The 27,319-nt window shown below is 51.5% G+C and overlaps 1 protein-coding gene across 2 annotated transcripts in view; it reads left to right on the forward strand.

Annotated features, from left to right (window-relative positions):
- The window catches only part of KCNIP3 (potassium voltage-gated channel interacting protein 3), an 87,948-nt gene that overhangs the window by 51,804 nt on the left and 8,825 nt on the right, over nucleotides 1–27,319 (forward strand). Inside the window, exons 1-4 of one of the 2 annotated variants that reach the window (XM_061168676.1) lie at nucleotides 10,884–11,203; nucleotides 25,726–25,850; nucleotides 26,301–26,370; nucleotides 26,629–26,699. In XM_061168676.1, the coding sequence (XP_061024659.1) occupies nucleotides 11,101–11,203; nucleotides 25,726–25,850; nucleotides 26,301–26,370; nucleotides 26,629–26,699 (369 nt within the window). In that variant the 5' untranslated portion in view covers nucleotides 10,884–11,100. Of the gene's footprint in view, nucleotides 1–10,883; nucleotides 11,204–25,725; nucleotides 25,851–26,300; nucleotides 26,371–26,628; nucleotides 26,700–27,319 lie in introns of those variants that run through there. The other variant, XM_061168675.1, reaches the window with a different exon arrangement.

Below are 27,319 nucleotides of genomic sequence, written 5' to 3' on the forward strand. Positions count from 1 at the left end.
CTGCCATTTAAAAACGATCTCAATTTTTTTTTTACCATTTTGTTATAAATAGTAAGTTATGAGAAAATCACTGTATTGCTGTATCAGCAGCAGAGACTTAAAAGCTACAGCTTTTCCTCCCCAGCTGCATTGGGGATGTGCAGAATCTGTCGGCTTCATTCATTCTCTCAGTGAGGTTCCCTCCTGTCCAGACCTTCTGCCTCTCCCTCAATCCAGGCCACCCTCATCTTCCAGCCAAGCTCTCCTCTATCCTCATCGTGGGCTTCTATGCCTCCACGGTTGTTCTTGGAGCAGCAGGGCCAGAGAGGAAAGGCAGGGAGGTAGGCTGGGGAGTGCTGATGAGGACTGGGGCCAAGAAAACCCACTCAACCACTGGGCTAGAGAGTGGGGCAACCTGGAGGTGGTGAGGAACAGCAAGACAAACAGCTGGAGACCTCAGGTGGGGACTGGACTTTAGAAGGAAGTTCTCACCTCGAAGACTGGCAAGGAAGAGGCCTCAAGGACAGGATGGAGGGGAAAGGGTTGTGGGGCATGCAGCCATCTCTCTGTGGCACTGACTTCAGAGTGACTTCAAGCCCCGGCTCTGCCTCTTACCAGCTGTGAACACCTGGGGTACATCTCGTAAGCCTCAGTTTCTCCTCAGCTTCATGGAACAGAAAACCTAAGTAATGATGACTTAAATGAGACAGCGGTTTAGTTTTCTCAAATAATGAGAAATCCAGAAGTAGGTAGTTGTTAGGTTTAGTTTGGCAGCTCAAGTCAGCAGAATCCTGTATTCTTCTCTCGTGGCTCCCGGTACAGCCATCATAACCCCATTCCAGAAAGCAGGGGGGGAAGAAATGCAAAAAGGCATATGTCTGTCCCACTGCCTTTAGGATGGTTTCCTAGGAGCCCCACCCAATGCCTTCTGCTTATATTTCATTGGCCCAAACTGAGTCACATGGCCGTCTCTGGCCACAAAGGAAGCTGGGAAATGTAGTTTTTTTAAATTTTTTTAGCAGAACGCATGGTTGTCCCCCAACAAAATTAGGATTCTGTTAGAGAGAAAGAAGGGAAGAACAGATACTAAGTCTATGTAACCAGAAGTCTCTGCCACAAGGGTAAATGATGTTGTTTCCTCCATTGTTAGGGTTGATGTGGGGATGAAACCAGGTAATTCTTATAAAGCATTTAGCAGGTACCTGGCTCAGTAAATGGCAGTGAGTATTCTTGAACTTGAACTTTTCTAATGGCCCATCTAAGAAATGTCTTCACAAGAGGCTGACTGAAGACCGCTCACCAGGACCACCCATAGAGTGAGGGTTCAATAAATACCTGTGGCATTGACTTGTCTAAGCCCCACCCAAGGAGAGGCCTATCAGTAGAGGCTGGTGAGACACAGCCCTTTTTAAAACTCTGCATTGGATGAAATTGACTCTCTTTACTTAATATCTCTTTACTCAGAAGGTAGAGGGGTGAGACCTTGGGCCTTGGGCTTAGATACTATAAGGAGAGGGGTATTAGTGCAGGCACTGTTGCTTATTTGCCCCAATCTACCCCTTACCTTCTCCCTCTTCAGAGAGCGCTGGTTTCAGCCCCAGATTCAACCATGAGAAGAGCTGAGCCTTCTTCCTCGCCCCAGGCGGTAGTCCTGATTGATCTGAGCCATCACATTTGTATTAATTAGGGTAGCTCAGGTGCTGTAACAGTGAGATGCCCAAAACCCAGTGGCTTAAGAACAAAGTTTATTTCTCTCTCTTTGACCATCTTGAGATCTGTGTTCAGGTTAGTTGGAGGCTCTGCTCTACACAGGTATTCAGGTGCCTTCCACCTTGTGGCTTTGCCAACCCCTAGAGCTGTGTCACTGTTACATGGTTAAGGCTGGTCACCGCCACATGTGGGCTCCAGCGGTAGGGTTGCGGAGGGGAAGCTATGCCCAGTGCAGTAAGGGCTCCACCCAGAAGGGGCACACTTCACCTCTGCTCACATTCTGCTGGAGGGAACTTAATCACATTCCCAGGCCGTGGGGGGGTTTGGAAATGCAGTCCCAAGCTCCATGTGTTCAGGAACAACTCTGTTTGTCACCACAGAAGGGTAGAATGAATTTTGGTGGGGGACTGGCAGTCTCTGTCCCTGTTCACCAGCAAACACCTGTGCCCATCCTTCTTCCATGTCTGTAGCACACTTCCTCCCAACCTAAGGGAGATAAGGTAAGAACGGGAAACACACAGTAGACAGTGGTCCATTGCAATTATCAAATCCTGCTAGATGGAAATTACAAATAGAAGTATCATTGCTGTCAGAACTCTCCCTATCCAAACTCAGGAACTGCACAGATTCAGAAAAATTTTTGAGCTTTCTTTCCTTCATGGACTCTCATGTTTGTTATCCAAAACTCAGGAATCTGATAGATTTGGATAACACATTACTCATGACCTGAACTTGTTGCAGGAAGGGTGACCCCATCCAGGGCCCGAGAGTGGGCTCTTATCTAACACTTGGAAATGAATTGTCTGAGGAGACACACGTGCTGACAAAGCAAAAGACTTTATTGGAAAGGGGCGCCTGGGCAGAGAGCAGTGGGGTAAGGGAACCCAGGAGAACTGCTCTGCACGTGGCTCGCAGTCTCAGGTTTTATGGTAATGGGGTTAGTTTCTAGGTTGTCTCTGGCCAATCATCTTGCTTGTGCCCATATTTGGTCTGACTCAGGGTCCTTCCTGGTGGTGCGTACATCTCTCAGCCAAGATGGATTCCAGCTCGAAGGTTTCTGGGAGGTTGACAGGACATATTATGGGCTGACGTCTCCTTCCTCCTTTTGGCCCCTCCCGAATTCTTCCAGCTGGCGGTAGCTTGTTAGTTCCTTGTTCCTTATTGGGACCTCCTGTTGTGAGATACCTCATGCAAGCTGTCATTATCATGACTTGCCAGGGTGGGCGGTTTCAGTCAATGGTTCCCTAAGAAACTCACTAAAAATAACTCTCACTCTCTGAATTCAGGAAACACATATAGTGAGGATTTGTATAGTGAGGATTCCTGGGCTACCTGCCCTGGCAGTGAAATGAGAAAGCTCAGTCGGCCCAGTTCTGCTCTCTGAGACCACCCACCATGTCCCCTCCTCCAAGGTCCCAGCCTTACGCTCCAGGAGGACCTTCCCCCTCCATTTCCCATTTGTGTTCATTTGGCCACATTGGAAGTAGGTGTTGGGAGGTGTGCCCTCCTTTGGGGCCATAGAGCTGCCCAAGTTTTCTGCTAGTGCAAGTTGGGAGGCCCAAGAGTTATTGTTAAGTCTTAATTAGTCACAGGCTTTTGGGGACTAGGCTTCTGACCACAATATAATTCCCTCAAAGACTTGGTCAGTTTCTGATCCATTTGCTTCCAGTTGGTTCCTTGGTCAGTAACCATTGCCAAAGTTCTTTTCCGAATATAGCTCTAATAGCTGCTCTATTTCTTGGCTTCCTTGTCCTACCCATCACTTCCTCTCACCTTTGTTTGGCTAAATGTTCGGCTGGTGAATCTTTATTTTTTTAATTATAAATTTATTTATTTATTTATTTAATTATTTATTTTTGGCTGCATTGGGTCTTCGTTGCGGTGTGCGGGCTTCTCATTGTGGTGGCTTCTCTTTGTTGCAGAGCACAGGCTCTAGGCACGCGGGCTTCAGTAGTTGTGGCACGCGGGCTCAGTAGTTGTGGCTCGCGGGCTCTAGAGCGCAAGCTCAGTAGTTGTGGTGCACGGGCTTCGTTGCTCCACGGCATGTGGGATCGTCCCGGACCAGGGCTCGAACCCACGTCACCTGCATTGGCAGGCGGATTCTTAACCACTGTGTCACCAGGGAAGTCCCGGCTGGTAAATCTTAAAGGACCCTTGAAAGATGCTTTTTTGCACTTTTCTCTTCTGTTTGGTCCAAAAGCACTTTCCTTTTCCAGCACTGTGAAGCCTTCAATATCTGGTATTTCCATCTTCCCTTCCACTTCTACTTTCAAAACAGCCAACTTTCACTTGATCTTTTTAAAAGTTTATTTCTTTCTCCCTTAACAGCTCATGGTGAATGGTCCAGATTGGTGGGAGGCTGTGCTCCATGTGGTCATTCAGGGAGCCAGAGCCCTTCCATCTTGTGGTGCCATCCCCCCCAGCCCCCTCCCAAGTTTGTCATGATCTACATGGCTGAGTCTGGTCATCAACATGTCTGGGAGCATGAGTAGGAGACTTACTCACTGTCTTAAGTGACAGTGTGCCCAAAGCAGCCCATCACTTCCACTGGCAAGAACTTAGTCACATGGCCACCCCTAATTGCAAAGGAGTGTGAGAAATGCTGTCACTATCAGGCAGCCGTATCCCTGGTTAAGACATTTTTTTTTTACTGTAGAAGAGAAGAGAATGAGTTTTTTTTTTTTTAAGTTTTTAATTAATTAATTAATTAATTATTTTTGGCTGTGTTGGGTCTTCGTTTCTGTGCGAGGGCTTTCTCTAGTTGTGGCAAGCGGGGGCCACTCTTCATCGCGGTGCGCGGGCCTCTCACTATCGCGGCCTCTCTTGTTGCAGAGCACAGGCTCCAGACGCGCAGGCTCAGTAGTTTTGGCTCACGGGCCTAGTTGCTCCGCGGCATGTGGGATCCTCCCAGACCAGGGCCTGAACCCGTGTCCCCTGCATTGGCAGGCAGATTCTCAACCACTGCACCACCAAGGAAGCCCCGAGAATGAGTTTTGATGGAGGGCTAGCAGTCTCTGCTACAGTGGTGGTCTCACTCCTCTTGCCAGCAACTGATTTAGGGATGGCATGTGAAACAATTCCAGCCAATGAAACATGAGGGATTGTTCATGAGAAGCTTAATGGAAAAGTTTTCCTTGCTATAAGAAAGAGACATAGGAAGAGATGGTCCCTTCTTTCCCAGGACGTTGTCATGTCAGGGCGTGATGTCTGGAACTAGGCATTCATCTTGTGATCATGAGGTCAGTACGCTGTGGATAAGGTAGATGCTCTGTGGCTGGCAGTGTAGGTAGATACAAGATTCCAGATCCTTAAATATACTACTGGATCTGAGCTAACTGCCCCTGGAGCCAGCCTCCTACTGGACTTCCTGTGTGTGACATGATATAGTTCCTTATAGTTTAAGCTAATGAATGGAGGTCTTCTGTTACCTGTGGCCATACATCTCTCACATTTCTTCTGAAGCTGGGCTGGAACAGAGATTATGTGGATGGGTTCTGTGCGGCCCCACGGGTCTGTTTGATTGCAGCACTTGGGTGATGCTACAAGGCGAAGAGAACTGGTCCTGGCTCCGAGGAAGCAGGCTCCTTCAGGAACAAGGTCCCTCGTGTGTGTTTTTGGATTCTTTCACATCCATCAGCTTATCAGATGCTCATAGCTCATAGTGTGATAGGCAGGTAAATGTCAGCAAGTTACCCCATTTTTCAAGAAGGAAAGGAAGGCTCAGAGAGGTGGTATGCCTTGGCCAAGTCTGTTAACAGGCTAGGGTTGGAACTAAGGACTTGGCCCTGGTTCTCCTGGACTCCCAGTCTAATGCTCTTGCTAGTGACACAGGACACCCTCTGCTGTAATAATTGGAGAAAAGGCATCATCTGACATTTTGCAAATACTCATACGAGGCAGGTAATACCTGTATCTTCAGGAATGTTACAATCTAGTGGGAGAGCATAAACAAATAAATGAACACACAAATAAATATCTAAGTTCACACTGTGATAACTGCAAAAAGGGAATGGGATGGGGGCCATGTAGAGACTAATAAAGGGGAGGAGGGCAGGGAAGTCACCTCTGCAGACATGACATTAAGCTGAGAACCAAAGGATGAGTAGGATGTGTGTAGGGGAGGAGGAGGAAGGGTACTACAGCTCAGGGAAGAGCCTGCACAGAGACCTGGGGATGGGAGAGTCCTGGTACCTGCAAGTGTGGCTGGGGTCACATGAGCAAAGGAGAGGAGGAGGAGCCTGACCACATGGGTCTACAGAGACGGGGTGGCGTTGAATTAAAATCACAGGCTCTGGAGCGTGACTGCTTGGGTTCAAATCCTAACGCTGTGGTTTATCAGCTGTGTGCCCTTCAACAAAGCATTAACCGCTCTGTGCTTCAGTGTCTTCCTCTTGCCAAGCCCCTGCCTTATCGGGGTCTGTGAGGAATGAGGGACATGAGCTGTGTTGAAGTGCCTGGTACACAGTAAGTGCTCAGAAGATGTCAGCTGCTCTTATGGGGCTTGTTATGGATTTTGGTCTTTGTTCTGTGAGTAGTGGAAAATGCATTCATCAGGACCATCTTGGTTGCAAGGGACAGCAACCCAACTCACACTGGCTTAAGCAACAATAGGAGGATTTATTGGCTCCTCTAACGGAAAGATATAGGTTTGAATGTGCCATCAGGCACAGCTGGATCCAGGCACACAGTATTGTGTACCGGACTCAGTTTCTTTCTCTCTACATTTTGCTCTGCTTTCTTATGAGGTGACTACATTCTCAGGCTCGCTGTCCTCACATGGTGGCGGGTGGCCACTTAGCTGCCATAGTAAGAGAGAGTGCTTCTCTCCTGCTTGTCCAGGGCCAGTCCCATGAGGTCTCTCATCATCCTGGCGCCCATCTGGTGCCCATCCCTGAGTCAGTCACGTGGCAGCAGAGGGGTGTTGTGGAGTAGGAAAAGAGGAATTGATGCTGATTGACCAGTAATATCCCCAAACCTCTGAAATCACTGGCCTGAGGCTGGCAAGGGCAGGGGGTTCAACAAAGGAAATCAGGGTGCTGTTACCAAATCAGGGGGAGGGATACCAAGCAGGCAAACACAACCAGTGTTGAGTCAGAGAGCCACTGGAGATTACCAAGCCAGGGAAGGAGAGGACCTGACATTCACCTTGAGATGACCATTCTGGCTGCCGAATGGAGAAGAGATAGGAGGACAGAGTGGAGGTGGGGAGAGGCATTGGGGCAGCGGGTGATGTCGCGAGTACAGGAGAGAGGGACGATGGTGTGGCTGGGCTGGTTGCCACCAGGAGCAGAGATGGATGAGAAAGAGGCACGGTGCCAGAGCTAGGTGACAGACTGGGCAGAAGTGGGGACAGGCAGAGCCCAGTCTAAGAGCCAGGGTTTTGGCCTGAGCGGTCGAGACGGGGAGCTTGAGGAGGGGCTGGTGTGGGGCAAGACTGAGTGTTCGGCTTTGGCTGAGCTGCATTTGAGGAGCCCTGGGACATCACGGGGAGGAGTCCTAGAGGCATTTCTTTGGCCTGTGGAATTCTACTCCTGGGCATTCTCGTCTGGTTGTTATGAAATATGAGAAGGATGAATAAATTGCATAACGCCTGCTCTGCCCAGTAGAATGCACTAGAACCAAGGGACGCCTGCCCTCCAGAGAGTTGGGACAGGAACAACTAACTTGCTGGGCTGTTTGCAGGCAACGTGTCCCTCTAAACAGCATGTGTCCGTCCCCATTCCTCCCTTAAGAGTCAAAAGACCTCTTGAAATCCTTGGGCAGCTAGGTGATCAGGAACAGCAGGCAGGCGGCATCCAATGAATGTTGGCTAAACTGACAGGGTCCCTGCCCACAAGAGCGGTGGGGCAGCGCGGATGACATGGAAGATGTCTGGGCTGACAGCTGAGACACACAGCGCAGGAGGTGTGGCCCACGCAGCAGAGGCCTTGGGGGTTCAGAGGAGAGAGGGTTAATGCAGGTGGTTGGTGGTGTGATCCGGGCTGGTTTCCTGGAGGCAGAACTGGAGTGGCCTCAAAAATATTCCAGGCCAAAAAAAACCCCCAAAAATTCCAGGCCAAAGGAAAACCATAACCTCAGGCGTCGGGGTGCAAGCCTAGGTTTAGAGGGCACCCCACCCAGCTCCAAAGCAGCTGGGTCTCTGAAACGTTCTAAGTTAGATCAGGACACCAGTGCCTCGGGGACCTCTTCCACCTCTTGAGTTCTCCAGCGAGGGCTCAGGGCCCTCCAGGCTTCCCTCGTCATCTGAGGAAGAGCCAGTGGCTCCCTCTTATTTCTCTACATCTGTGGCAGCCCTCAGCCCCCTGCCCTGCAGAGATTTCTCTGTCTGTGCCCCTCCCCTGAGCCTGCCCCTCCCCCAAGGCAGGGAGCTGGCAGGGGGCACTGCCGACACCCAGCTTGCCTTTGGCGGGTGGGGGAGGGATGAGTGCATGCCAGGGCAAATGCCCCCCTGGGGGGAGCTAGAGGCAGCTGGGAGAGGCCTGGCCTGGCACTTCATGGGTTGTGGGGAGGATGTATGGGACTTGGGGGATTGTCTGCCAGTTCACCTCTCCAGGTCCTGGGCAAGAGGAGGTGTGACAGGGCTGCCAGCACAGCCTCCGTGGACCTAGGTTGGCCCCAGAGCTGGCAGGCCCCGGGCTAGTGAACGAGCAGGGGAATCAGCTTCCCATCCATTAGGCCCCTGGCCCGGGCTGCTAATGCCGAGCGGACATTCTGCTCTCAGCCCTGGTATCCACTTAGGCGTCGTTAATATTTTACACCGCAGAGCCAGAGATCGATGTCTCGTTTCTAGCTCAGTGTTTATGGGCAGTCACTGAAGCCTTCACAGGGGAGATGCTCGGGAGCACCAGGGGAAACTGAGGCAGGGAGCAGGGCTGGGGCAGCTCAGGAGGACCCGCCCCCCCCCCCCGAGATGGCTTCCTTTGCTTGCTCTCTTCTCTGCCCCCCTATCTATCTTAGGTCTGGGACCCCGTACACATCCTGCTCCAAGAACAGGGGCCATCGGAGCCAGCGACACATGCCAGTCCTTGTCTTATTCAATCTTTTACAAGCCCCTGGAGAGGTTGGATTATCACCCCCATTTTACGGATGAGGAACAGGCTTAGGGAGGTTTCGTATCGCTGGGCTCTTAACCAGGCTATTGAGCGAGGATTGGTGGGAACTAGCTGTGACACAGGCTGGATTTTGCTCAGCACTTAAGTGTGTAAATTAGATGGCAGGAGGCTTTTTAACCTTTCTAGACTTTTACACACAAGCAACTCATGGCCTCTAACAGAACCACATTCTCCTGCAATCGTTAGCATCTCTACTTAGACCTCTTGCCTTTGGTCAATGGAGACTCACCACATGCCCACTTAAATGGAATTGAAAGCTGTGCATTTACAGTTCTTTAAAAATATCTCCAATAACTCAGTCTTTTAACCAGGTGTGTTAAATAGTGAGGTTGAACTGCACAGGCGGAAAGAGACGTCACAGCCTCTCTCTGCTTCAGCTTCCACCAGGAGCAGTGCGGTTTCCTGGGACAGCATCTGCTCTGGGATCCAGCAGGCCTGGGCTGCACCTGTATCCCCTTCCATAATCCACCCTCTGGGTCTCGGTTTTCTCACCTGTAAAATGGGGGAAGAGGAGTGCCCACTGGGGGAGCCCTTAAGGATTACAAGTAAAGCTAAAGGCTTGGCTCGCTTGCAGCTCCTGCGGGGCCCTCAGCGGCCCACGCGGCGGTTTCCCGCCCCGCTCCGCCCCGCCCTGCCCTGCCCTGCCCTGGGAACTGTCCCCTGCGCCTGGGACGCAGTACACGCTCAGTATTTGTTGAATGAATGACAGAGTGGGTAGCAGAGGCTCCATAAATGGAAGCTGCTATTGTTCAGGCCTCAGGTCCAAACAGGGTTAACGCTCACAAGCGTGGTACGGGGCTGGATTTCCCCCTCCACTAAGACAACAGAGAAAAGGAGAACTTAGTGTTCACAGCAGCGCACGCTTCCAAGCGCTCGGAGTCTTGGGCTGGTGAGGACACCGCGGTGCGGAGCGCCCGCTGGAGGGCAGCGGAGAGTCACGGCTCCGGCCCTCAAGTCCCGGAGTTTGGGGGCTTGGAGGATTCCGGGCTCCGCCCTGCCACGCCCCCTCCTCTCCCTTTCCTTTCTCCTTCCTTTCCGCGGCTTTCCTTTCCTACCCAGTGTACCCGGGCAGGAAGAAAGCGATCCACAAACGATTTAGCACTCCCTTGCACTGCCCGCACGTAGCACTTGGCATCCGCTCAGCTCTTTCCCACAGCCGGAAAGGCAGGCACCAGCCCCTCTTTGGGGAGGAGGAGGAGGAGGAGGCGGCAAGTCCGTGACTCGACCAAGGTCACGCAGCAAAGTCAGAATTTGAACTCAGCTCCATAGACTCTAATGCCAAAGCCCAACTCCCTCCTAAAGCCTCGAGCGCATGCGGGTTTCCAGAACTGGAGAACTTTGGATACCAACTTTTCCATTTTCAGCTGGGGCCAGACCCGGGCCAAGTTCAATCTCCGGCCGTGGGCTGATGGTTGTAGGAAATACCCTGGGTCGAGAGGGCTTCCCGGATCCTCCGAAGGCCAGCTCTGCGCTGGCCCGCCGGGCGGAGATTGGCGGTGGCCAGGCTCAGTGCTCCTCCGCCAAGAGAGGGGAGCCCCGACTCCCCACGGGGAGCGGCGCTGCGGCTCCCTTCCTCTCCGGCCCCGGCCCCCTCCCCAGCCACTCGGCCCCACCCTGCACGGGCGGTTCGGTGAAACCGCCGACCGCGCGGCCTCCCGGAGGCTGCCGGGGTAGCGGTGGCTCGGAGCCAGACTCCGTCTCAGGGCTGGCCCGTGCGGGGCGGGGCCACCTCCCTCCGCCTCCCTCCGCCTCCCTCCGCCTCCCTCCGCCCCTTCCCGGGCTGGGGCGGGGGGGCCGCAGGGGACTCCTCCCCCGGTGGTCGCCGCGCCTAGGCCAATGAGCGCGCGGGGAGCCGCGATGGAGGCTGGGGCGGCCGGGAGCGCCCGGGAACGCACGGGACACCCGCAGCCGCCGCGCCCCCGCGCCCCGGAGCCCGTGGGGCTGGAGAGGGGGCGAAAGAGGCGCGGCGCCCTCGCCGGGCATGGAGGCACCTCTGGCCCGCGCCGGCCGCCCAAGCTGCGCTCCGCGCCGCCGCCGCCGCGCCTCGAAGTTTGCCGGCTGACTCGGAAAGTTGCGCTCTGCTCGGCCGCCGCGCGGGGTCCAACCTACTGGCCGGTCCCAGCTCGCCGCCGCCGCCCTCCGCGGGGCCCCGGCCCCGCCGACACCCGCAGCCCCGCCTGCCGGGAGCATGTGAGCCGCGGTCTCCCCTAGAGGCCGGGCAGGCTGCACCGGCCCCGGTGCCTCCAGAGGCAGCGCGCGGGCGAGGGGCACGCCCCGGCCCCAGGCAGCCCGGGCCGCCATGGGCATCCAGGGCATGGAGCTGTGCGCCATGGCCGTGGTGGTACTGCTGTTCATCGCCGTCCTCAAGCAGTTCGGCATCCTGGAGCCCATGTCCATGGAAGGTAACGCACGGCCACCCGCCCCTCCGCTACCCTGCGCCGGGGGCCAGCGGTCAGAGGGGAGGGAGCAGCACTTGCGCTCCGGGGTGCGGGTTCCCGGGTCCGGCGAGGAGCGGCCCTCAGGGACGCTGCGCTCCGCGGCCCTGCCCGCCTCGGCCGCCGCCCCCTCCCGGCTCCGGAGGGCTGGCCTGGGACTAAGGGGGCAGAGAGGGCTTGGGCTCCGAAGAGTCCCAGAGGGGATGGAGCCGCGGCGCTTGGGGTGGGTGTGAGTGAGATGCCGGGTGACACCTTGAGAGGGCACCCCTGGCTGTCCTAGGCCCGCCGGTCTTAGCCGCCCGCAGTGAGCACCGCCGGCTTGGCCTCCCGGTGGTGGGGGGTGGCACAGGGTGAAGATAACGGGAAGGACCCTCAGCCCAGGGCGTCAGGCTGCAGCAGCGAGTAACATAAAACCTCTGCTGAGTGATGGGCCGTTCCTTCGACTCTTAGCCCACAGTCCCGTTCCCCAGGAAAGGCTCAGGGATAGGTAACCAAACCCTCAGGCGCCACGTTTCCGTCCCAATAAAATATTAACTGAGGAGACAGACCTACTCTTAAATCAGACACTGATGGCCTCCCTGGGACCCCTGACAGGGACCCTTAGAGTTGCTTCCCAACCCTAGGTACCTCCCTCCCACTTCTGGGCAGGTTAGAAGGAGCCCCTCCAGGACACACCCATTGTGAAGGGGACCTTGATCCACCAGGGCTGTAACTTATCCTCTGCGCCCTGAACCTCTGGACTGTGGGGAAGGGGCAGCCGGTCCTGTTCCTGTCACCTGTGTGCCCCTGCTGTCCTCTCAGAGGAGGATGGGCGTCCTGCTTGCCTCAGCACTCTGCTGACCTTGCCAGGCTCCAGCTCCTGGGACTGAGACCCAGAGGCCCAGAGAGGGGAGGAGGAGGAACCTGTCCTTGCCGCTGGACTGCCCCGCAGCCCCTCTCTCTGGCCTAGGGATGCGCCCCAACCCCCTGCAAACGGCTGCTGAGGGCAGGAAGGGGCCCAGGGCCAGGAAGCAAGGCCCGGCTCCATTCAGAGCCCAGGGCGGGCTCTTTTCCTGAAGTCCACGGCCATGTGCCCTTCAGAAGCCGCTGGGCGGCATCACACCTTTTCTAGGTGAGCTCAGGAGGCCCAGAGAGAAGGGACTTGCTCAAGGTGGTTCTGAGAAGTGCCACCTTGAACTTTACATTTTAGTTGGGGAAGAAAATTGCCCAAACTGGGCCTGCACTTGGCTGGATGGATACTGACCCTGGCAGGAGGAATCTATGACAGGCGACTCCATAGGCAATACAGGTAGGGGGAGGTGGGCATCCCACACTGCTGTGCCCTGAGGACCCATGCTTCCTGGGGGCACTAGCCTGCCCACTATCCCCTATCCTTTCCCCATCTGGAGACTGCAGTGGGGTGGTTGGTACTGGGGAAACCAAGGCCACTACATTGCTCTTTCCCCGTTTCCTGGGCCCTGCTGGGAGCACCAGAGGCCGGGAGCAGCAGCCAGGCTCACTCTGCTTAGTAGTACAAACCCTTCTTAACTGAGCCCAACATGCTCACAGGTCTGGCAGCCTGAAGTTCACCTTTGTGATTTCTAAGAGGGATTTCTTTACAGGGTGGATCGGATGCGCAAGACTACGGATGGTTTATTCAACTTGCTAAAAAAACCCACTTCAGGCTGTAATGAGTTTGTCTTTTCTGGTATATTTGCCCATTTGTGCCCCTTGGAGTTCTGGGGTCTCGATGCGGTGGGAGAAGCACAGAGCCTCAGAGTCAACCAGGTCTGAGTTGGGATCCTGTCACCCACACATACTGGCCGTAAAGCTCCTTGACTTGTCTGAGCCTCAGCTTGACTATCTGTAAAGTGGGGCCAATAATTCCTGACCCATGGGGCTGCGGCAGACTTTAGTCAGTACGGCTTTAATGGCCCCCAGGATTGTTCTTGGTGTGTAATAAATGCACAAACGTTGTGAACCATTGCTATCACCAATAATTAGCGATAGAATGGTCACTCTTAATAGCAGAACTGATTCACAGATGAAAACATTCTCTCACTCAGACAGGCCTCCCCTGCCTGCGTCAGAGGGAGGGAGTTATAAGTACCAGATGTTCCATGTTGATGGGGAGTGGTGCCCGCTAAGTGCCTGGAAGGACCCATTGGTCAGGCAGTGTCTAAGGGACTGTCATGGACCGTGAGGAGCCCAGACCCTTCGGCCCCAGCCTGGAGGTGAGCTGGCACTGAGGGAAGAGGGCTAGTGCCCAGCTCCCCTCCAGGCCTTCTCGTGTGCAGTTGGATGTGCTCTTGTCCTCTCTGAGCCTCCGTAGTTCTCATCTGTAAGAGACCAGAGTTATGGTGTCCCTGGGGATTGTTAGGAACTAATGGATTTGAGTTCTAGGGACGAAGGCTTCCAGAAGTAGACGCAGAAGTTGAAAGACCTTCCCCTCTCCGCCCTGTCAGTCTCTGTCTTGGGGTGGCTCCATCGGGGGGAGTTCCAGCCTGGGTTGGCCACTAGCTCACTGGGTGACTTTGGTGCATCTAAGCTTCAGGAACCTCAATTTCCTCATCTGTAGAATGAGGATAATAACAGAATATTTTCTCTTATACACCTCACAGGGGTGTGGTGAGCTGAAGCACTTTGAAAAAGTTACAAGCGAGACTCAAATCTAAGGGATCTCAGAAGTGCGGGCACACTGGTAAAAAGTGAGCCTGGGCTGGTAAGCCTGGTGCTTATTTGCAAGGCTGGCCCAGCCCTGACACCAGACTTTTTCGTCCACATCTGTGGCCCAGGGCTTGACTTTGGCTGCTGCCTCTCTTATCTCAGTTCAGATTTCCCAAGTTCTAGACTAGTAGCTCTTGACCGAGGGCAGTGTTGCTCCTCAGTGGACGTTTGGTAATGTCTGGAGCCGTTTTGGATGTCACAATTGATAGGGAGGGTACCACTGGCATCTAGTGGGCAGAGGCCAGGGATGCTGCTAAACATCCTGCAAGACACAGGCAGCCCTCACCATAAAGAATGGTCAGGCCCAGTGTCAGTGGTGAGGATGAGCATCCTTGCTCTAGAAGGAATTCTGACCTGGGGCTAGGAGAACTGCCTTTCAGCTCTGATGTGGTCCCTGACCTGCTGTCATTAACTTGGGAAAATCACTTTTCCTATCTGAGCTCTGCTTCCTTGTCTGTAAGTGGGCGGTTGGATTAGAGGCACCATCTCCCCTGGGAACTTTCCCTGACCCTTCTGGATCCCTGCCCCTCAGGTTGTATTAGATGACACTGTCCTGAAATTTTCTATGTCCCTGTCCCCACCAAATGTGAGCTCTCCAAGGGCGGCACGGACTTGTGTCCATACACTTGTGGCCCCAGAGTGTGCCCAGCACTGCCTGGCAAACAGCAGGTATTGAGTCTGTGTAAACCATATGCCATTTTCAGCCACACTTGTTGGGCACCCATTGTATGCCAGGTAGTGTGACGCTGCCAGGAACGCAAGCAATGCAGGATCTTGACCCTCCCTTTAGGGCAGCCCTGGGAGATGCCCTCTGAGGGAAGGGTCCCGCTGGCTGGGGTGGCGGCAAGGAGGCTGGATTGTGAGGGCCTGAGTACAGGTAGGTATAGAGAACAGAGCAAGAGAGAGTAGTGCCCACGGGAGAGATACGCACAGCCTGGCCCACCACCCTGTTGCTCCCTCTGAGTGGCGGCCCCAGCCCTCTGCAGCTGCCCTCTGCGCAGCTGCCCATGGTGGCCCGGCCTTGCAAAGGTGACCTGGGAGCCTGGTGGGTCCACAGCTGACTCTTGGCTTGGAGCAGGCCCACGGGTCTGCTGTTACTGCTACTTCTTCTCCTGCTCTTCTTCCCCCCAACACCCTCTGCTACCTTTGCTGAGGGCGTGGTGATGTTCTGACCATCCTGGATTCCCTTCTCCTTGGCGGGGTCCACCACTTTTGGTAAATTGCAAGTCCCTTAAGACTCCTGCAGCCCCTGGGCAGAGTTTCCAGATCTGGGATGCTAATGACAATGACAGTAGCCGGCATCTAGTGAGCGCTGTCTGTGCTAGGCACTTTATACACATCATAATTTTGTCCTCAGCAGCAGGCCCACTTTACAGATGAGGAAACTGAGGCTCAGGGAGTGGCAGAGCTAGTACCTTTTCGAACTCTGGCGCACCCATCCTGCATGCATCTCTAACTCTGCACGGCTAAGGCGGCTTTGGACACAGCTCTGTGTCCCAGCCTCCTACAGTGCAGGTGTCAGGAGTCCGAAGTGGAGGCAGCTGTCTGGGTTCATATCCCAAGTGGGAAAAGTCTCCCTCGTAGAGCTGCATGAATGTGCGCAAAGCTCATAAAGCAGGGCCTGGCATGGAGTGAGTGCTGTATGTGTTAGCTCTCGTCATTTCTTACCAAAAATGTCCTAGCCCAGATTCCCCCCAACGTCACACATCACTAACTTGTGCACTAGAAGTAAGCGGGAGAGGAGGGTGCACTTGACAGGCACTTCACCCACTTCACGGTGGGTGTCCTTCACTGTGTGCTCTGTAAGGTCAGGGCTCCTGGGCCCCCGGGCCTGGGAAAGGGAAGGAGAGAGGCAGGCTCTGTGTGGGTGGCTTCTGCAAGACAGGGAGGTGGGCTGGAGCCCAGGCCTGATGTTGCTGTGGGCTGGGGGACTTAGGCAAGGCCCCCTCCCCACCTCCGCAAGTCAATGCCTCGACGGTTGCACATCTAGACACAGTCAAAGGTTTCAAAGCAGCTTGATGGAACCTCAAATGAAGCCTTGCTTAGAAGCCTGTACCCCCGACACATAGGAAGGGCGCTGCTCAGATTGAGAAGGGAGTCTTGCCCCACAGGCCTCCCCTTACCCCACGGCAGTCCCTGGGGCTCCTCTGTGGGACCCCAAGATCTAGGTGTCACTTGACCAGCAGAGAGTGAGGGGACCACATGGAGGACTCAGAGGCCCCAAGAATGCAGGGACTGTAGAGCCTCCCGTTGGTAAATCAAGTTAAGCTTCATGTTGTAACCCAGCCTTGGTGTAAGGAAGTCCCTGAGCTTTCCCCTTGATGACCACATGGATGCCTTGTGAATTCTCAAATTCAATCACAACAAAGCCCGGTGCCCCCGCCTCGCTGGCACCCTGATCCGGGGCTGGTCTGCCTGTTGGCTGTGCCAGTGCCCCCACCCCTGGTTCCTACGTGTGCCAAGTCCTCGGCTGGATATGCCCATTCACTGCAGGCTGCAGGAATGCGCCGCAGCCCACCGAGGGCACGCTGACCAGCAGCTGGGTTCAAGAGGGATTGGAGCCATCGAGTGTGGACAGCAGCTTGGAGTTTTGCTGCAAAGGGAAGCAAAGCTGGGTGCTGGCTGGCAGGAGAAGCAGCCTAGTGGGGAGCCTCGCACAGGTGTCGGGGCAGCCAGGGTTGTGGGAAGGCTCCTGCATGCGGGCAGGTGAAAAGCGCCCCTCACCCAGTACCTGGTGCCCTTAGCTCAGAGAATGAAAGACTCGGAGCCACCTTTCCCAAGCCCCTGCAGGTGGGTCCTGCGCAGAGGGGGCTGCGTGGAGTGGGGGACGGGAACAGGGACTGAGACTTTTACGCAATGGGAAGAAAGCCCGGTTTGTAACCTATCAGGCTGTGGTACGACCTTGAGACGTTTAGCCTTAAAACAATTCTCTTCAAGCCTCATGCTTTCACTCCTTTGACAAAATGCTTGTTTGATAGAGAGGTGAAATCTGTATTGCTGACCCACTGGTTATCAATGAATACTACTTAATGGGGAGGGGATGGCCCCGGACTGGCCCCTGGGGGGGGGGGAGGGCTGAGCGCAGGGAGATGATAGAGGCAGGTTGACTTCACAGTTTTGCCAAACAAGGCTCCTCAGCGTGTTGAGGAAAGCCGTGCCGGTGGCTGTTTAGGTCCATTCATCGCCAGTGCACCTGTGATTGCAGAAGGAGGGTGTGATGTCTTGGGCAGCTCCTAAGAGATCTGGCTGCGTCTCCACTGAAACTAACCAAAGAGGGAGGAACCTGTGGATTTCTCCTGTGCAAGAGCCAGGAGAGGCCTCCAGCGCCTCTGGGAGCAGGTAGGGTCCCTGGCACCTGGCCTGACGCTGTGGGCGTCAGGAAGGAACCGGGCTCCCTGCTCGTGAGACGACCCCACAGAGCCCAGCGTGAGGCCAGCGGGCTGGGCAGGATGCTGTGGAATCGGGGTTCTGGAGGAAGGGGCAGCCAGCTCCTCAGGAAGGAGGGTGGGGAAGGGTCCACAGAGCCCGGGAGTCGGGTGGGCGTAGAGAACTGGTAGCTATTTCCCAAGCCAAGAAACAGGAGGGATTTCCTCTGCCTCTTGTATTCTGCCGGCCCAAGTGCAAGTGTCAAAGTTAAAAACTTGACTCTCACTTGTTTAGGGAACAAGCAGGAGAGCAAAGCTGTTTCAGAAACTGATGCTACATAGGAATCAAAACTGGTTGATGTCCCAAAGGGCAAATTAATAGCCAGTAACTTTAAGGGCCATATTTTCCAAGGATGGAAATCATTCCGTCCCTAGTGGACACAAGTCATTTGCAACCCATCAGTCTGGTTGACATCTAGCTTCGCAGCACCTGGGCTCTGATGGATAGAAAATAAGTCAAGCAGAGTTTCCTAAAGCAAATGTTCTAGTGTGACGTTGAGAAGCCCTCGGTGATCTTTCTGCCTTATCTTCCAGTTCTGGGTAATTAACACCTGCGTCTTGGTGGAAGGCACCAGCAGTCACTTAGTCTCCCAGGTCAGAAACATGAGGTCATCCTGGGCTCTGCCCTCCCAGCCCTGGTCCACTTGGTAGCCAGCGGCAGTGGCTTCTTCCTTCTTGACACCTTCTGCCAGTCTCTCTTCTCTGTGTCACCTCATTTGACACCCGAGGCCAGAGTGGCCATTCTGGAATGAAGATCAGACAAGCCCTTCCTCCTCTCTGGCACTTCCGTGGCTCCTGTGCCCATATATCCCTTGGCTCACCTTGGACCCTCTGCCCAGGGTGCCCTTTGACCGTGCTGGCATTGCACCTGAGTCTTGGAGTATCACCTTTCTCTCTGATTCCCCACCCACCCCCCTGCCCAACAGGTGTGAACCACACGGCATGTTGCTTCAGGAGGTAAGCCTGGACTAGAGACATTAAAATTGACACCCAAGGCAATAATCCACGAACCCACCCAAGCAAACATAGCCGTGGGGGATCCGCCCATCCAGCATGTGCTACAGAGCGTGCCCCACATACAGGTACTGTTCCAGGGCTGGGTGCAGCAGTGAGCAGGCAGGAGAGCCAGTTGTCTTGTTCTGCTCGGGCTGCTATAATAGAATAGCACGGACCAGGGGCCTTAAACAACAGAAATTTATTTTCTCACAATTCTGGAGACCGGAAGTCCCCGATCAAGGTGCCAGCAGGGTTGGCTTCTGGTGAGGCCTCTCTTCTTGGCATGCAGACGGCCACCTTCTTGCTGTGTCCTCACATGGCCTTTCCTCCCCCTCATGTTGGAGGGGAAATCACTCTTCTTCTTATAAGGTCACCATAACCTATTGGATTAGGACCCCACCTTTATGACCTCATTTAACCTTAATTACCTCCTAAAGACCTCATCACATTGGGGGTTAGGGCTTAAACATATGAGTTGGGGAGAGAGGGACACAATTCTGTCCATCGCACCAGGAAACAGAGAAATATGCATATGCCAGGGAGTCATGGCCAAATGAAGAAAGTAAAACAGAGACGAGGGATAGATAGGAACGTGGGGTGTGTGTGACACCCCTGAGGTTATGATTGATCAGAGGCCTGAAGGAAATGTGGGTTCCAAGGGAAGAGCATTCGAGCCAGAGAGAAGAGCAAGGGAGTGTGCCTGGTGGGTTTGAGGGGCCAGAGGGGCCAGCATGGCTGAAGGCGGGGGAGCAAAGGGAGGGACCTGGGAGATGAGGTCAGAGCTGGGGGCGGGGGAGCACATTTATTGGCCATTTAAGGACTTTGGTGCGGGAGGTTGTTGCACGGAGGGGTACCTGAGGATATGTCTTCAGCAGCTTCCTCCAGCGCTATTTCAAAAATAGACCGATGGGATCCAGGGTAGAAGCAGGGAGAGAAGCCAGGAGAGATGATGGAGCCCTGGAGTCTGGTGGGGGCAGTGGAGGTGGGAGAGGGGCTCAGAGGCAGGTGCAGGTTGAGGGTAGCGCTGGCAGGGTTTGCGTGGGGATTGAGTGTTGGGAGGAAGGTCTATGCCCAGGGTTTCGGCATGAGCACCCACAGGATGGAGTTGTCGTCCATTCTTGTACCAGCCTCACAATTTTTATTACAGTGATTACGAATATGTGTTAGTATCTAATAGGGAAAACTCCCTCTTTACTCTTCCTTTCTAGATTTTTATGGATTTTTTAATTCCTCGTTATACATTTCAGAGAAAATTTATCAAGGTCTTCAAAAAATCCAACTGGATTTTTGATTGAGATGGTGTTGAATGTACAGTTTATTATAGGAGAAATAACATCTTTATAATGTTATTATGGTCCTATCTAAAATAGAATGTCTCATTCAGATTATCTTTCTATATAGCAGTCCTTCGAGTTTTGGTTAATACTTAGATACTTTTAATTTTTATTGCTATTATGAATGTTATCTTTTTTATTATATTTTTTAGGTGGTTATTACTGGTGTAGAAAATTGCTATTGATTTTCATAAATTAATCTTGCATCTGGCAACTTTACTCAACTCTCAGGTGTATTGATTCTTTTTGTCACTGTAGGGACCATACCATCTATAAATAGTGTTAGTTTTATCTTATACGTCCCAACTCTTACACTGTTTGGGGTTTTTTTTGTTGTTTTTGGGGGTGTTTTTTTTTTTTTGCCTTTTTCAAGATTTCCTTAGAGCATTGGCCGGACATCAATCAGTGGTGACTGTGGCCAACCTTGGCTTGTCCCAAATCTTAAAGAAAATGTGTCTGAGCCTTTACCGTTAAAACTAGTATTGTCTGTAAATAAATATATGGTTTGCAAATATAAGCTGCATCAAGTTAATAAAGTTCCCTTTGATTCTTAGCTTGCTAAGAGTTTTTCTCTATTTATTTAATTATAAATAGATGTGGATGTTTATCAAATGCCTTTTCTGTATTAGGATTTTCATATGATTTTCTCTCCTTATACTCTTACAAATAAAACCTTCTTGATCCTGGTGTACTTTAAAAAAAAAAATACAGTTGGATTCAGTTACCTGACCTGACATTTGGTTTAAGATTTTGCATCTATGTTCAAAAGTGCAATGGGCACATAATTTTCTTTTTGTTTATTTGTTTGTTTTTCCAGCTGTATTGAGATATAATTAACACGTAGCATTGTGTACGTTTATGAAATGATCACCCCAATAGAGTTAGTTGATACATCCATCACCTCACATAATTACCATTTTTGTTGTTATTGTGGTGAGAGCATTTAAGATCTGCTCCCCTAGCAACTTTCAAGTATACAATACAGTTTTGCTAACTGTAGTCCCCATGCTGTACATCAGATCCCCAGAACTTATTCTTTTTTTCTTTTTGGATAGTTACATTTTTTTTCTTTAAATTTATTTATCTATTTATTTTTGGCTGCGTTGGGTCTTCGCTGCAGCACGCGGGCTTTCTCTAGTTGCGGCGAGCAGTGGGTTCCCTTGTTGCGGAGCATGGGCTCTAGGCGCACGGGCTTCAGTAGTTGTGGCACACAGGCTCAGTAGTTGTGGCTTGCGGGCTCTAGAGCGCAGGCTCAGTAGTTGTGGCACACGGGCTTAGTTGTTCTGCGGCATGTGGGATCTTCCCGGACCAGGGCTCGAACCCGTGTCGCCTGCCTCGGCAGGCGGATTCTTAACCACTGCGCCACCAGGGAAGTCCAATTTCATTGATTTTTGCTTTTCCTGCTTCCTTTCTTCTGCTTGCTTTGGGTTTATTTTACTCTTCTATTTCTAGTTTCTTTAGGTGGAAGCTTATATTATTTATTTAAAATCTGTTCTCTCTTCTAAAATAGGCATTTATGGCTTTAAATTAACCTCTAAGTACTGTTTTAGCTGCACCCCACAAATTCTGATATATCTTTTCATATGCATCCAGTTCAAAATATTTCTGTTAGCTGCCAGTTATTTTCCTGCAGAACTTGATTTCCATTTGATCTCATTTCCCTTCATCCTGAAGTTCTTCCTTTAGCATTTCTTGTAGTTCAGTTCTGCTGGCAACAAATTCTCTAGCCTTCACTTATCTGAAAATGCCTTTATTTCACCCTTCTTTTTTGAAAGATCACTGAATATAGAATTGTAGGTTAATAGATTTTTTTCTTTAAAGAATTACAAGTGTTGTTCCATTGTCTTTTGATCTCCATCATTTCACATGAGAAGTTAGCTATCTTTCTTATTGCTGTTCTCCTGTAGGACCTCCCCTTCTCCAGTGGCTACTTTTAAGATTGCCTCCTTATCTTTGGTTTCCATCAGCTTGATAATGATGTTCCTATGTGTGGTTTTCTCTTTATTTATCCTTTTTGGGTTCACTGAATTTTTGGAATCTGTGTATTGATATTTTTCAACAAATTTGGGGAAATTTTGGCCATTATTTATTCAAATATTTTTTATGTCCCACTTTCTCTTTCCTCTATTTCTGGTATTTTAATTACATACATATTAGGCTGCTTGATATTGTCTTAAGACTCTATGCATGGTTTTATTAGTATTTTTTTCTCTTTGTTTTCAATTTGGATAATTCCTATTGACCTGTCTTTATGGTCACTGATCTATTTTTCTGTAGTGTCTAAACTTAAGTTCATCAAGTGAATTTTTTTTTTAGATGTTGAGTTTTTTTTCAGGTTTAGAAGTTCCATTTGGTTCTTTTCTTTGTTTTTTTTTTATAGTTTTTACTTCTCTGCTAAGATTCCCATCTGTTCACTTTTCTTTCCCTTAATACTTTCAACATATTGGTAGTAATTGTTTTAAACTTAAATAATAATTCTAATAATTTAAAAACCTATTAATTCTGATGACTGCTTTATCTCTTGATCATTGGGTTACATTTTCCTGCTTCTCGTGTCTTTTCATTTTTTATTATATGGTGGCTACTATGGGTGGTATATTGTAGGGAATCTGGACTATATTATCTTCATAAAAAGCCATTGAATTTTAGTTTGACAGGCACTTAAATTCCTGGCAGATCCCTTCATCTGCACAGACTTTGTTTTAGACTTTGTTAGAATAGGTTTGTTTTAACTTTGTTCTTAGTTCTAGAGCATGGTGCTTTCTCCCAAGGCATGGCCTTTCTGGGATTTCAGCTGAATGCCTGAAGTTCATAGGGCAGTATCTCCATTCTAGATGAACCAGAACTCCCAACTTTTTTCATCATTGCATGAACTCTGATATGTCTTTTCAGGTCTCTGTCCTACTACCCCCCAACAGCTGCTCACAGCTGGGCCTTACGGAGTCTCATTCAGAACATGTGTAGCCCAGCTCTTGGCCAAAGCCCCAAGGGAAACCCCACACAGACTTCTGGGGCCCCATCTCTGAGCAGTTCCCTCCTCTCCAGCATGCTGCTCTGCAAGTCCATCTGTCTCAGGAGCCCCAAACTCTGATCTCTGCCTCATCAGCATTTCCCCATGTCACAGAACGTGTCCCCAGCCCATATCCAGGGTGAATGTGGAGCTCGCTTCATATGTTTCCCTCCTCCCAAAGATTGTAGTCCCGTGCTGTAGTCCAAAGCCTGCTAATACTTGCCTCACATATTTCTTCCAGTTTTCAAGTTGATTGTGGTGGGAAGGTAAGTCTAACACTCACTACCCCATCATGACCAAAGGCAAAAGTCTAAGCAGTATGTTTTTTTAATTGAGGTATAACTTACATACAATACAATGCACAGATGTTAAATGTTCAGTTCAGTAAATTTTGACAACTGTATACACCCTTTTAACCACCACCTGCTGTACTGCTTTCTAATACCATGCGTTACTGTTACTTGTCCTATAATTTCATATAAGTGAATCATAAAGTATGAACTCTTTTATCTCTGCTTTTTCTCTGAGCATAATTTTTGAGATGCATCCACGTTGTTGTATATATCAGTAGTTCATCCTTTTTTAAATGGAGTATACTATTCTGTTATGTGAATGTGCCACAGTTCCATTCTTCTGTTGATTGAGTAGTTTCCAGTTTGGGACTGTTATGAATAAAGCTACTATAAATATTCTTGTACAGGTCTGTTTGTGGACGTATGTCTTCATCTGTCCTAGGTAAATAGGTTATAAGGTTGATGTATGTTTGACTTTAAAAGAATCTGCCAAGCAGTTCTCCAAAATGGTTACACCATTTTACACTTCCACCGACAATATATTATATGAGAGTTCCAGTTGCTCTACATCTTCACCAACATTTGGTGTTGTCAGTGTTTTTGAAATGATATATCCTTGGGTATTTTGCATTGGAATATCTGCATTTCTTTGACAATGAATGCTGTCAAGCATCTTTTCCTGTGCTTATTGACCATTTGTATCTCTTCTTTTGTGAAGTGGTCTAGTCTTTTGCCTATTTTAAAAACTGAGTTATTAGTTTTATTTCTGTTGATTTGCAGGAGTGCTTTCTATATTCTGGAAATGAGTCTTTGTCAGATATGCGTACTGCAGATATATTTTCCAGTCTATGACTTGCCTATTGAGTTTCTAAATGACTTTATTGCTTTTTCTCTATGTTTGCCTGTTTTCTTTTTCATTGATTTCTACTCTTATTTTCATTATGTCCTTTCTTATAACTTTGAGTTTAATTTGCTCTTATTTTTAGATTCTAGAAGCTTATATCACTGGCTTTACACCTATCTTCTTTTCTAATAAAGGAATGTAAAGCTAAAAATTTCCTTCTAAACACAGATTTACCTGCATCCAGAAAATTATGGTATGTTGTTTTCATTATCATTTAATTCAAAATATTTCAAAATTCTCTTTGTGATTTTTCTTCTCTAACCTATGGGTTAATTAGAAGTGTGTTGTTTAGGGAATTCCCTGGCAGTCCAGTGGTTAGGACTCCGCGCTCTCACTGCCTGGGGCCTGGGTTCAATCCCCAGTCGTGGAATTAAGAACCCACAAGCCACGCAGTGCAGCCAAAAAAAAAAGAAAAAAAAGTGTGTTTTTTAATTTCCAAATATTTGGGATTTTAAATATATCTTATTGTTTTAGATTCTAATTTAATATCACTGTGGTCAAAGTCTAACACGCTGCAGGGTGAGCCCTGTGAGGCAGCCTCCCAGATGACCCACCCCGGGCCTGCACAGCCTCACACACCTAGCCTGATCCGGCTGAGCCCTGTGCTGGGCCAGCTCCGTGCCAGCTCCATGCCTGGGCCTCTACCATGAGCACTGCCTCTCAAGAGCTCTCTGCAAATTACCCAGCAGTCAGGCTCTGTTGCCTTGGTCCATCCATGCACCCATTCTGCAAGAGAGCTATTTCCTTCCTTCCTTCTCTCTAAATTTCCAGTACCTCCTCCCCCTCCCCCCCCCATCCTTACCGTCAAGTTGCTTCCTACTTCACAGAAGAAAATTCCCCCAACCTCCTACCATCACAGAGCCTTGATTGCTGAGGCCGCGTTGCAGGGCTCACCCTGCGGTGGGAGCAAGCAAACAGCTGTGCAGGTAACCATGGGCTCACAGTTCCTTGGGGAAGAGGGAAGACTGGATGGTGACAGAGCAGTGGGGATGGCGCTGCCCATTTCACTGGGAAGTTCTATAATATGTGAGCCTGCTACTCAGCAAGGGGTAGGTATTCAATGCCATTTTGTTTATAGCTTTGTTTTATATTATAAACTTGATATGTGCCGTACTAAAATAAATTAGGAAAATGTAAAAAAAAAACAAAACCCATAAGTAAAAAATTAAAGATCACCTGAAATCTACCTCCACTGCAAAGGGTAGCCATGGTTAGTTAATATTTTGATGCGTGGTTATTAAAGAAAAGATCTGGTCCCTGCCCTACAGACCCTTGAAGTCTGACCTCCTACTCAAATGTGAATAAAAGCCCCAGACCAAATGCAGCTGGACAGCAGCATGTTAGGCTGGATGAGCCAAGAGGAGTGGCCTCCCAATTCCTGGGGGAAATCGGGGCCGGGAGAGGCGCGTGGAGGAGGTGGTCCAGGAATTGGATCTTGAAGGTCGAGGTCCCCTGTGCTTGTCTTCTGTTTTTTCCCCTCCCACCTCCCCTTGTTCAGTGTCTCTCCAGGACAAGACCTGCTCCCAACTCTCATCCCCATCCCACTGCTGAGAGGGTGGCATGCTCAAGGTGAGGCCAGCAGGCAGGGCCCACTCTATGTGAGGAGCAGGGCAGCAGAGAGACCAGGAGGCACAACTCCTGAGTGTGCTGTTCCTCTATAGCCTGTACATTTGTGCAGTGCACAGCCTGGGTGACTGTACATGGTAGTCGCTCGAGGAGAGTCCCTCCACCCCTTACTTCCGCCCCTTACAGTGCCCACACTGGAGCAAGATGGGGGCGGGGCCGCATGTTCCACCCTCCTGGGTCTGTGTCCCCCTCCAGACAGCAGCGACATTGAGCTGGAGCTGTCCACGGTGCGCCACCAGCCGGAGGGGCTGGACCAGCTGCAGGCACAAACCAAGTTCACCAAGAAGGAGCTGCAGTCCCTCTACAGGGGCTTCAAGAATGTGAGTGCCCCCCATCCCCCCAGGAGAGGCCCTGATCGCCCCGGCTTTCCTGTCCCTGGCTGCAGGATGCAGGCAGACCTTCCGGACACTTCCCATGGCACAGTGAATATCCCAGGGCCTTTATGGGGCTCATGTTTTGCGGGAGAGCTGTCTGGGGGGTGGGCCAGGTCCTAGAGTCAGTGTTCTGAAGGCACCACACCCCCTTCTGTGTGTCTCGATGCTGATGCAAGGGAGGAACCTGCAGAGGGACCAACCTGGCATGAGGGGACTCACCACCCCCTCCCGCCATGCCCACCCCACCAGGCTTTCCCCAGCCCAGGGCTGGTGGAGCCCAGCGGTGCCTCAGGCAGCAGGCGTCCCCCAGAGGGAGGAGAGAGCCCAGGCCCTGTGGAGTCAGGGTGTGGGATGGGGGTGGCTGGGATTACTGAGAGGGGTGCCTTCCTGCTGCAGGAGTGCCCCACGGGCCTGGTGGATGAAGACACGTTCAAACTCATTTACTCGCAGTTCTTCCCTCAAGGAGGTGAGTCTGAGCCCAGGCCCCCAGTTCCTCCAAAGTTCCCGCTTCCCTGTGGCAGCCCTGCAGAGGGTGGGCATCCCTTTTATGGGGAGGGGATCCTCACCCACACACACACTCCCCAGCATCCCTTGCCCGGTGCTGCCTCTATCCGGCAGGCAGGGTGGGACTCCAGCCCAGGACTCAGCAGGAATATGCTGAGGGTGCTTGGGGTAGGGGCTCAGGCGGCCCCGACACTCCCAGCCTTGCCCTTGGTCTCCCCAGATTCCACCACCTACGCGCACTTCCTCTTCAACGCCTTCGATGCAGACGGGAATGGGGCCATCCACTTTGAGGTAGGTCCCTGTCGACCCCTCCCACGTCCCCTGGTCCTGCATCTCCCAGCCACGACGCCACCCCCTTGGGGCCGCCAGAGGCTCAGACTTGACCCTGGTGTAAACGGTCCAGTGTGTCACCCAGGGAATGAGTGGACTCTGCTTGGCTGGCCCTGGGCCTGACTGTGAAGTCAGTGAAATTTGATTTTGCTGTCTGGCCACCCTATTCTCAGCCTTTCCTTCCATTCCAGCCCCGCCAAGCCAAGGGAGCTGTTAACGCACACTGAGGCGGTAGTGACGCAACGTGAATTTGCATTTGAAAAGGGGGCGAGGTTTAACTAGAGGTCTGTGCTAAGGGGATCTGGGCACCCCGCCCTGGAACTTACCCCCTTGCCCGAAAACAGGCAGAGCCTCCCTGCACAAGCAGGCCCAGGGGTCGTCCCAGCAGCACTGTGAGTGAGCCTGCCTGGCCTCCCCCCACCAGCCGCCTGCCCCCAGGAGGGCCCTGCCTGGGTTCTGTGCGGGCAGTACGTGGGCTCCACTGAGGCCCCAGCTGTGGAGCCCAGGCCCCTAAAAATAGCTGCAGGAGAAAAGCTGAAACCTCTTCGGAGAGGAAAACCTTGCTGAGAGCCAGGCTTGAT

Source organism: Eubalaena glacialis, chromosome 14 (assembly GCF_028564815.1).
Source record: "Eubalaena glacialis isolate mEubGla1 chromosome 14, mEubGla1.1.hap2.+ XY, whole genome shotgun sequence".
NCBI classification, from domain to species: domain Eukaryota; kingdom Metazoa; phylum Chordata; class Mammalia; order Artiodactyla; family Balaenidae; genus Eubalaena; species Eubalaena glacialis.